Below are 10,828 nucleotides of genomic sequence, written 5' to 3'. Positions count from 1 at the left end.
CCCCGGAGGGGGCCAGCGCGCCCAGCCCCGGGGCCAACAGGCGGCGTCCGGCCGTTGCCATGGCCACGGTGCGCGTTGGGGCCGCGCACGCACCCCGCGCGCGCCGGGAGCCAATCGGCAGCCGGCCCGGGCGTTGCCATGGCCACGGCGTGTGTTAGGGCCGCGCGCGCGCGCGCGCGCCCGGCGGGGGCGAGCCGGCCCAGCTGCCCCGGGGCCCGGGGACCTCGCGCCCCTCGCGCCCCCCGACAGCCGCCGCGGCCCGATTCCCGAGCGCCCGGCATGAACCGCAAGAAGCTGCAGAAGCTGACGGACACCTTAACTAAAAATTGCAAGCACTGTAAGTAAGAATGGAGCGAGTGCTGGGCGAGCAGAGCTCCTGGCCAGGGCGCAGGTCCAGCCCGGCACTAGTGTCCGCGGCTCGGCCCGGTTTCGGGCTCCAGTCTGAATGCCCGTGGAGCCCCACTTTCCGTGCCCTCAGGAGAAGTCTGGGAGGGAATCCCCGGGGCTACCTCGAGCCGCCTACCCACGCTTGCCCGTGACCTTAAGGACCAGTACGCAGGTATCCGGGCGTCTGGCACTACACCCCCGTGCAGGCACTCACTTGCTTCCCAAACTCTCTTCTGAACTTGCCTGTCCATTGTAGAACTGTTACGTATATGCTGGCAGGACACGTGTGCTTTTCGCCTCAGACACATGCATAAAATAGGTACTGAAACCCACCAGGTTCAAGAAAACTAGAGCAGCCAGCATGCACCTGCTTTCTAGCTCTTTGTATTTTTTATTTATCTTTTATAATATGAAATTTATTGTCCAGTTGGTTTCCAGACAACACCCAGTGCTCATCCCAACAGGTGCCCTCCTCAGTGCCCACCCCCCACTTTCCCCTCCCTCCACCCCCCTTCAACTCTCAGTTTATTCTCAGTTTTTAAGAGTCTCTTATGGTTTGGCTCCCTCCCTCTCTAACTCTTTTTTTCCCCTTCCCCTCCCCCATGGTCTTCTTTTAAGTTTCTCCGGATCCACGTGAGTGAAACCATATGGTATCTGTCTTTCTCTGCCTGACTTATTTCACTTAGCATAATACCCCCCAGTTCCATCCATGTTGTTGCAAATGGCCGGAGTTCATTCTTCCTTGTTGCCAACTAGTATTCCATTGTGTATATAAGCCACAACTTCTTTATCCATTCATCAGTTGATAGACATTTAGGCTCTTTCCATAATTGGCTATTGTTGAAAGGGCTGCTATAAATATTGGGGTACAAGTGCCCCTATGCATCAGCACTCCTGTATCCCTTGGATAAATTCCTAGCAGTGCTATTGCCGGGTCATAGGGTAGATCTGTTTTTAACTTTTTGAGGAAGATCCACACTGTTTTCCAGAGAGGCTGCACCAGTTTGCATTCCCACCTAGCTCTTTTTAGAGCGAGTAAACTGGCGGGATCCAAGTTCTGGAAACTTACCAGGAAATCCATCAGGGAAAAACGGTTATCGATAGCTGAACATCCATAGGAAAGATGAGTTGAGTGTCACAAAAACCTGTACCTCAGAGCAAGGAAGTGTGTCTGGAAACCAAAGAGCTCTACAAAGCTAAACACACAGTCAAGAACCTGCTCCCAGCTCCAAACTTAGACTTTGCAGTTGCTGCTGGGGTTGCCAGGTAAAGGAGACCGCAGGCGACAAAATGAGCACTTGTTGAAGAGGTCTGCTCCAATCACACATTCCAAAACACGGTCCTAGAGTTTCACAGGCAACTTTAGAATTGTATCCAGAACTGTACTTGGGCGAGGAGGCACGGAAGCTAGGAGATGGTTTGCAATGAGAAAGATACGTCTGATGCACAAGCTTACAAATTGTTTTGCTGATTGCAAAACTAATGGCCACTTGAGAAAATAGGAGAAGCCGTAATCCCAGGACCACCCCCATTGTGCAAAGGAGGAACAAAAAGGTGTAATGTAGTCCTAGAGATTTAGGATCTGGTGTCTTCTAGTTGTACTTAGTATCTAAATACAGCTCCCTTTAGTGGAGCGTCACTGTAGCTAAAAGTTAGGGTGTGTATAAACATCTGAAGCTTCTTAGTAAAAAAGCCATCCTATAACGTAAGGGATTATTATCGTTATTATAATCTGGTGAGAGTTTTGTCCTGTTGTTGTTTTTCTCAAAATAATTCCATTTGAAGGGAAAAAAAAAAACAGATCTTAAAACATCCAGTGAACATTGTGAATAAACAATGCAGTGACTGCTATCCACAATGCTGAATTTGATTTCGTCCCTGTTCAGTAAGTTTACAGTGTACTGTGAACAGTCAAAAGGTGGATGTATTAAAAGGCAAGTGAAAACCTGGCAGGTAAAACAGCCAACTCTTTTTCCTTTTGTCCTTACGTAAAATTTTTAAAGTGGGCCTGAAAAACCTAGATGATGACTAGTTCAATTCTATACAGATAGTTACAAGTCATGGACATTATCATTAAAACATTGTTTGAAGCAGAGAACCTTTCCCCTAAAGTCAGATTTTCTTTTACTTGCCAGATGATAATCCTACCAGGGTGAAATGGAAAAATTCTGCAGAATCAGAGAAAAAAATGTCTTAAGTGATTGCCCAGCTAACCTCCCATTCTACAAATATGATGTGCTGAGCACATGTAGGCCAATCCAAAGAGATGAAAATCAATTCTTGAATTTCCCTTGGTTTCATTTAGTATTTCATTCTAGAATTTAAGAAACACTGCAGCAAGAAAGGCTTTCTTATGGCCAATCTTGGATCTTTTGGGTAATAAATTAAGCTAATAGTCTTTAATTTTTATTTCAGGCACAAATGGAAAAATGGCTAATGAACATCCACCCTACTAACATTTCATATACATGAATATCATTCTTCGTGCAGGCTTTTCCTTTTTTTTTCACGTTTATTTGTTTTTGACAGAGAGACAGAGCTTGAGTGGGGAAGGGGCAGAGAGAGAGGGAGACACAGAATCAAAGCAAGTTCCAGACTCTGAGCTGTCAGCACAGAGCCTGATGCGGGGCTCAAACCCACCAACCCTGAGATTGTGACCTGAACCGAAGTGGGACACTTAACCAACCGACTGAGTCACCCAGGCACCCCTATGCAGGCTTTTCTTCTTCAGCCACTAACAGTTCCTTTATTTTTAGAGGTGTGTGTGTGTGTGTGTGTGTGTGTGTGTGTGTGTGTGTGTGTGTTTGAATCTATGTAACATCAAATTTACCATTTTAAGTGTACGATTCTGTGGCATGAAATGCATTCACATCATTGTGCAGCCATTACCACCATCCATCTCCAGAACTTTTTCATCTTTCTCAGCTGAAACTGTACCCACTAAACTGTCTCTCCTCATTTCCCCTTCCACCAGCCCCTGGCAGCCGCCATGCTACTCTCCATATCTGAATTGCACCACTCTAGGTGCATCATATGAGTGAAATAATACAATATTTGTCCTTTTGTATCGGACTTCTCTCACTCAGCGGAATGTCATCAAGTTTCATCCACGTTGTAGCCTGTGTCAAAATTTACTTTTCAAGACTGAATAATATTCCATTATATGCATACGCTCCATTTTATTTATCCATTTATCGCTCGATGGTCACTTGGTTTGCCTTCACCTTTTGGCTCTTGTGAATTACATTGTTATGAACATTGATGTACAAGCACCTGAGTGCTTGCTTTCAGTTCTTTTAAGCATATACCCAGCAGTGGAGTCACTGGGTGACCTAGTTTAATATCTATGTTTAATGTTTTTTTGAAGAACTGGTATGCTATTTTCTATAGCAACTAACTGCTCTCTTTCTCTTAAATTTATTTATGTATTTTGAGAGAGAGAGAGAGAGAGAGAGAGAGAGACAGAGAGTGGGGGAGGGGCAGGAAGAGGGAAAGAGAGAGTGAGAATCCCAAGCAGGCTCGCGCTCTCAGCATAGAGGCGCACACAGGGCTCAAACTCACAAACCATGAGATCATGACCTGAGCCTAAATCACGAGTCAAACGCTTAACTGACTAAGTCACCCAGATGCCCCATGATAGCTCTTTTTAAAATTATAACCATTATATTGTTTTCTACTATTTAACCCATTTTAAGAGAAATTTATTTTAACATTTGTTCATTTTTGAGGGACAGAGGAGAACAGAACGTGAGCAGGGGAGAGGTAAAGAGAGGGAGACACAGAATCTGAAGCAGGCTCCAGGCGCTGAGCTGTCAGCACAGAGCCCGATGAGGGGCTCGAACTCACGGAGAACGGGATCATGACCTGAGCTGAAGCTGGACACTTAGCAGACTAAGCCACCCAGGCACCCCCTATTTAATCACTTTTTTTTTTTACCAAATCTTTAATTTCCCCTAATATTCAATGTTCCTCCTAACTTGTGGTACCCAAAACCAGATAATCACATTCAATCCTGTCTTGACTTGTAGGATGAGGCGTGATTTCTCCAATCCTACCTACTGTCTTCCTTTATATTCACACAGGTTTCATCCTTGATTTTTAAAACAAGTCATAATTTTGTTTTGTTCTGACATAAAATCTTTCTCCTCCCCCACCTATACTTCATATTTAAACTCCCTTTTATGTTCTTAATGCCAGGTAATCACTTCCACCTACGTACGTCAAATGAGAATTGGAACACAAATAATTAGCTCAGGGTTTATAAACACCCTTCATGCAATTATGTGCCTGGGCCAGTGTACATGTCTGTGTATCTATTTTAAGTAAAAATTCCCCTTCTGCCACGATACTACTGAATCCTTGTGTGTTGATTTTCACATACAACAAGGACCATGATGGGTGCTAGAAGATGGTTAAGTGCTTCTGAATTGGAAAATAGGTGATTCTGATGTCCAAAATCTGGCTTAATGATTTCACCAAAGCTGATGGGAAGTGAAAATTATTGCCTGGTGTTCAGGAGTCTGGTATCTATTCCCAGGGAAAAGTTAAGTGATTCCATAAATGCGTATAATCAAAATGCTGGGGAAAGTGACCATTCTTAAACATTACCTTGCTTACTTTCAATTGCACCTCTACTGCCTTTATAGTTCAGGATCCAACCCCACAATCGTTCTTCAGGTAACTTGGCTAATATTCTTTTCTTCCTAAACGTGACTGAGTGTACATCTGTTTAATATTCAAGTCCTATTCGGTGGGAAGGCTGTTTCTCTTATTTTAATGGGGAATCCTCTGTAGTGGCCACCCACTATTAATTTAAGTGTCATGAATCTTAAAACAGAATAGTCGTCTGTTGAAAACTGAGTATTTGATGGTCTTGATGTTGTTTATAAACTCATTAATGTAAAGTTTAAGTTAGAAATTAAAGATTAAAATGCATTTTTGTTACATTTTAATTTTACTTTTTCACAGTTAATAAATTTGAAGTGCAATGTCTTATAAATCTTTTTTATAACCTGGTGGGAGATGTAACAGAGCGGCAAGGTGTGGTCACTGGACTAGATCGTAATGCATTTCGAAACATCTTACACATGACATTTGGAATGACAGATGACATGATTATGGACAGAGGTAAGAAGACACAATATTCAAATGGGCTACATCTAGCCATAACTGGAAAAAAAAAGTTTGGAGTTTGGACATATTCCTTGGTAGGAAGCTTAATGTTCTGAATTCCCAATTTCACTTGAATATAAAAAATTAATTTGTATATGCATAGGGGAGGATCATAGGGAAGGAGATTCTACCCTCTGGATTCTGTGTATTTAAAAGAAGTCTAGCTTGAATAATTAGGTTTTCCTTACTTTATATCTGAAAGCCTCAAATAGTTCTATTTCTACTTAGTAAGCATAATGATGAAAATAATAGTTTTAAAAGGACATACAAACTTTGCATCATCAAAAGTATTTCAACAAAAATTAAGTTATAGTCTTCTGTATCATGTAATAGCATTACTTTTCTTAAGTAAGAAAAATATAAAATAATGTATTTTGTGCTAATATATCAGCATGTTTAATATACTAGCATATTCATATGTTAATAATTATTGATTAATATATTTAGATGCTCAGAATTTACTTTGTTCCCACAAAATACGAAGGGAAAGTGTCAAAGTTTAAATAAAAGAGTTCCCAATGTTATGTCTTAGTTCTCCCCTTTGTCAGGTGAGAACGTTGGACCATCCAATCCTGAAATTCTGTCTAAATTTTAGAAGTGAGTGGCACCAGTGTAAACGTACTTCTGAGAAAAGAAAATGCAGCACGGCTGTAATGTTGTACTTGTCTCCTCTCTCAGTATTCCGAGGTTTTGATAAGGACAACGACGGCTGTGTAAACGTATCAGAGTGGATTTCTGGATTATCAGTATTTCTTCGAGGAACTCTGGAAGAAAAAATGAAATGTAAGATTTCAGGTTATTCTATTGCTTTGGACATTAGGATTAACACATCTAAAGAACTTACCTCCCGTCTTCCAAACCTGCCAGTTGAAAGGTCTGTCTTTTGGTCGGTTAGTTTGAATCCCCCGTAGCCTCTTTTACAGAGCGAGTTTAAGTCAATGATAAAGGTTGAAAAAAATTAATACAAAGGAAAACCAAGAGGTCCTGGGGAGTCGTTCATGCCGAGCAAACCTGCATAAGCATATACTATCCATGCTGACTGTGTGCGTATGCAGTTATGTACCAAGGTGTTAAGTATTTTACATATTTACCTGAGCTGTTAACCATAGAAGTAGTGAACGTTGGTTCAGGTCTTCTGATTCTTAGTTCATTCTTAATTCATGCTGATGAACTCTGCTTAAGGATCATATTTCAGTCAGTTTTTCCAAGAGCTCAGGTCATTGTTCCTTGGCTTGTTCACAGCCGAATGAGTGTAAGGACTCATTTTCTAAGGGTCCTTCACTATATGCAGCAAGCGCCCATGAAGCATTTACTATGGAAAGTAGATTGCCCTACAGCCTGCGGGGTTGACATGAACATCCACAATACAGATGTTGGCCTTGAAAACTGTATAAGAGCACATTTTCCCTTAGTGAGAGTATCAGATTCATAACTGGTTGTTTTTTTTAAAAGATTGCTTTGAGGTGTTTGATTTGAATGGTGATGGATTCATTTCAAAGGAGGAGATGTTCCATATGTTAAAGAACAGCCTTCTCAAACAGCCGTCTGAAGAAGACCCTGATGAAGGAATTAAAGATTTGGTTGAAATAACTCTTAAAAAAATGGTAAATGTGGGAAATTTAGGATTTTATATTGAAATTTACAGGCCAGATATGGGGTAAGGCACTAGAACTCAAATTATAGTAACTGTCAGTTTCCTGCTGGGTAAAATGAAACACTTACATTGTTGCTCTTTTTTACTGTAATATTGAAAGTTCTTTTCAATTTCATTATTTAGTCTCTCATTTTCCCATCACCTTTCTCCTATCAATACTTGACCAACAAAAGACAGTCTGTGTTTGCAATAAGCATTTTTCATGTCGACTGATGTGTGGCTGGTCACCCCCCAGGACCATGATCATGATGGGAAGCTGTCTTTCTCAGATTATGAACAGGCCGTGAGGGAAGAGACCCTTCTACTAGAAGCTTTCGGACCATGTCTACCTGATCCAAAGGTAATATCGCTTTCACTGAACAGTGACCAATACATAACGGAGAGTCAATAACCCAGGACTTGTAGGTTTGGTGAGTGAAGGATCAGATGAATTATATTCACCCACGAGGAATAGCTTCTAAGTAGGGAAAGCCCACCTGCTGGTTCATCTCATAGTACCGTTTTAGCCTAATGCCATTTTTCCCATTCATTAACTCATTCATTCAGGTAAGAAACAATTATTGAAGCATAATGTACTCCAGAAACACAGATGAAAGGTTCCATGTCTGCACTCAAGGGCTAATATATTCCTGGGAAAAGCCAGCATGAAACTAATTACACAACAGTGTGATAAGTATTACTATAATAATGCTGACTTGTTAAGTGTTTCATCTATGTCAGGCGATGTTTATTACCTCATTTAATCCCCCCAACAATGCTATGAAGGAGGTAGTATTATTATCCTCATTTTACAGATGAAGAAAATGAGCATCAGAGAGTTTTGGCGAGTTGCCCCAGGTCAGTCACCAGTTACGGAGTACCCTGGGCGCCCTGGTGCTCCAGTCCATAGAGATATGTGCCGGAGAGTGCCGCGGTGGTCGGGGGCATCTAATCCAGCTGGATGGAATCACTGGTGAATGGCTGGTGGCACAAGGAAGGCTCAGCTGGGTTTTGAGGCCACAATAGTTAGCAAGGTCCAAATGAAGAAGAGCAGTCTAAGCAAGACATATGCATGGGAGGGGAAGACGGGACAGAAAGAAGGACTGTGTTAGAAGAGCATTCAGTGTGGTATGAGACTCATGTTGACGCTAGACATGCATAGGAGAGCCAAGTCCTATGGCGCTTAGAGCTTGGATTTTGTCTTGAAGCTCATGAGGATTCATTGGAAGATTTTAAGCAGGTGGAGTGACGTGATACATAAATACTACCATATACCCGCTTCCCCAATCTCTGGTTGTTTTATCCAGCTGCCTATTCAACATGTCCAGTAGATAATCTCAATGAACTCTTGGTTTTCTCTAAAAATCACTTCTCTCCCATCTTCCCTACCTCAGTAAATGACATGGCTCTACACTCAGTTTCAGTCAAAAACCTAAGTCACCCTTAATTTCCCTCTTATAGCAGCTCCTACTTCAAAATATGTCCTTGGGGCACCTTCATGGTCAGTTCATGGCGTCAGCTCAGGTCACGATCTTGCGGTTTTTGAGTTTGAGCCCCGCATCAGGCTCACTGCTGTCAGTGCGGAGCCCACTTCGGATCCTCTGTCCCCCTTGCTCTCTGCCTCTCTCTTTCTCTCTCTCTCTTAAAAATGAACAAAATATGGCCTTGAGTATAACCTCTCCACATGTGTGTGATTGCCAACCTAAATCAAGCTGCCACCCTGACACTCAGCCTGTATCATTGGCTTTCTCGCTTCTGACGTTGCCCCCCACAAACTATGCTCTGTAACATCCAGTGTATTTGAAAACACAAATGCTGGCGTGCCTCTCTCTTGCTTGAAATCCCCAGTGTGTTCTGATGCCTGTTCGGTGGCCCCAAGTCTCTCTCCAAACCATGGTGTCCTACTACCTTCCCAATGGAAGATTGCTGCCCCTGGAGCAGCCACCAGCTGTTCTCCCTACAGAAGGTGCCTCTGCACTCGCTGTAGCTTCTTTCTGAGTGTCCTGTGCCCAGACCTCAGCATGTCTCAGATGCTTACTTCACTCAGTCTCTGAGCAGATGCCATCCACCCTCTTAACTACTCCATCCCCTCCGCCCCCTACCACTGCCCCTTTTTGCTTTGTAGTTCTTATCACCATATAGAATGTATTTATCTACTCATTTACTTCTTGTCTGTCTCGAAACATGGATAGAAGTTCCCTGAGGGCAGGAACTTAGTCTTTTTTTTTCCACCATATTTCCCCATATACCATGTGTAGCACATGGTATACAGTAGGTGCTTAGTAAATGCTGAGAGGATGGATGGATGGATGGATGGATCTCAGGAGTGCCCAATAGTGAGTTCTAGATCTGCCTCTTTCCATCTCCTCAGGAAGTACTTTATCACTGGCCTTTCTCTTTACCCTACATCTTCAACCTCTTACCTCACTACAAAATTTTGCCCTTCAGAATTTAAATTTAGCCTAATCTGAAAAATGGTGAGAGAGAGAGAGAGAGAGACACAAGGGAAGGGAAGGGGGAAGGGAAGGGGAAGGGCCAGGGGAGGGGAAGGGAAGGAAACAGGGAGGGAAAAAGGAAAAGGCAGAGGAAGGAAGGGAGGAAAGAAAGAACCTGACTTTAATCCCACATGTACTTCTATTTCCTGTCCAATGGCTTTCTTCCTTACAGTCAAACGTCGTGAGAGAACGGTCTATATTTGTGACCCACACTACCGCGGTTTCTTCAGCCCGTTCCTAAAACTGCTCTTGCTGAGGTCACAACACCCTACTTGTTAGTAGGTCCCAAGCGCAGGGCTCTTGGTTTCTTGTCCTGCTGGCCCACATCCCTTCCCCACCCCAGCTCTCGGTGCAGCTGCTCGGCTCCGGCCGCAGCCTGGCTGTGACATCACGAGGCCTCCTGGACTCCGGAGTCCCCATGTAGTCACCCTCTGACACCGTCCCCACCATGAATTAAGCTCCGTTTGTGGCCACCTGGCCACCAGGCTGGAGGCTCCTCGAGAGCTGCGTCATGCCCCTCTGCTCATCTTTGTGGCCCCAGACCGAGTGTCACTGTCCCTGCCCGTGAGTGGAAAGTGCATGAGTGTCACAAGTTCCTGGTCCCCATTCTTCTTCAGTTATCTTGTAGCTCTTCAAACATGAAGGAGACATACAGAACGTTTTGCTTTCTTTACCTTTTTGGAAGTCTGTGCTAATTTGAGCACTTTTTTTTTACAGAGCGAGATGGAATTTGAAGCCCAAGTTTTTAAAGATCCGAATGAATTCAATGATATATAAATACCTAAATGTCTGTGTTGTCTCAAGTGAGTAAAAAAGGAGGCGCATACGTATTGTTTATTTCTCCTGCTTAGAAAGATGATGTTGAGTCGTGCGTTTGGGGCGGGGGAGGGGACTCACCAACAGGTGTCATCCAACCTTGGTGGAAGATGCAAATGAACAAATGGGAGACAAGAAGCCCCATTCTGAGTGTGCGTTTGGCAATTTAACATTGCCAGATATCTTATCACGTAGACTATCCGTTGAACTATCGTGAAACAAATCGATTATACAATAATGCAGAGGCAAATACTCGTCACGTCAGAAAGATGGCTGGGTATACACTGAAAAATCAGTGAGACTACTGAATTTCCTTTGGAGCGGC

The 10,828-nt window shown here is 43.3% G+C and overlaps 1 protein-coding gene across 2 annotated transcripts; it reads left to right on the top strand.

Moving 5' to 3' along the window:
* Positions 1–279: 279 nt before the first annotated feature.
* On the top strand, positions 280–10,464 carry CLXN (calaxin). 2 transcript variants are annotated; one of them, XM_047073712.1, is made up of 6 exons: positions 280–337; positions 5,356–5,514; positions 6,238–6,342; positions 7,012–7,163; positions 7,449–7,553; positions 10,405–10,464. In XM_047073712.1, the coding sequence occupies exons 1-6, from the start codon at positions 280–282 to the stop codon at positions 10,462–10,464; spliced, it is 639 nt and encodes a 212-aa protein (XP_046929668.1). The 2 variants fall into 2 exon arrangements, with proteins under 2 accessions (XP_046929668.1, XP_046929669.1); XM_047073713.1 differs by lacking the exon at positions 5,356–5,514.
* Positions 10,465–10,828: the final 364 nt, after the last annotated feature.

Source organism: Lynx rufus, unplaced genomic scaffold, assembly GCF_022079265.1.
Source record: "Lynx rufus isolate CCGP_SWC_20201006 ecotype Redwood Valley unplaced genomic scaffold, mLynRuf1.p SCAF_12, whole genome shotgun sequence".
In the NCBI taxonomy this organism is placed as follows: Eukaryota; Metazoa; Chordata; class Mammalia; order Carnivora; family Felidae; genus Lynx; species Lynx rufus.
The sequence above is the reverse complement of the archived record's forward strand: the minus strand, read 5'-3'. Positions and strand labels throughout refer to the sequence as shown.

What these genes read in the sequence shown, in the direction of transcription:
- CLXN (XM_047073712.1), top strand. Translation starts at nt 280, where the DNA reads ATGAACCGCAAGAAGCTGCAGAAGCTGACGGACACCTTAACTAAAAAT. An exon ending in AACTAAAAATTGCAAGCACT is followed by an intron (nt 338 to 5,355) that starts GTAAGTAAGAAT and finishes ACTTTTTCACAG; the next exon opens with TTAATAAATTTGAAGTGCAA. An exon ending in TCTGGAAGAAAAAATGAAAT is followed by an intron (nt 6,343 to 7,011) that starts GTAAGATTTCAG and finishes TTTTTTTAAAAG; the next exon opens with ATTGCTTTGAGGTGTTTGAT.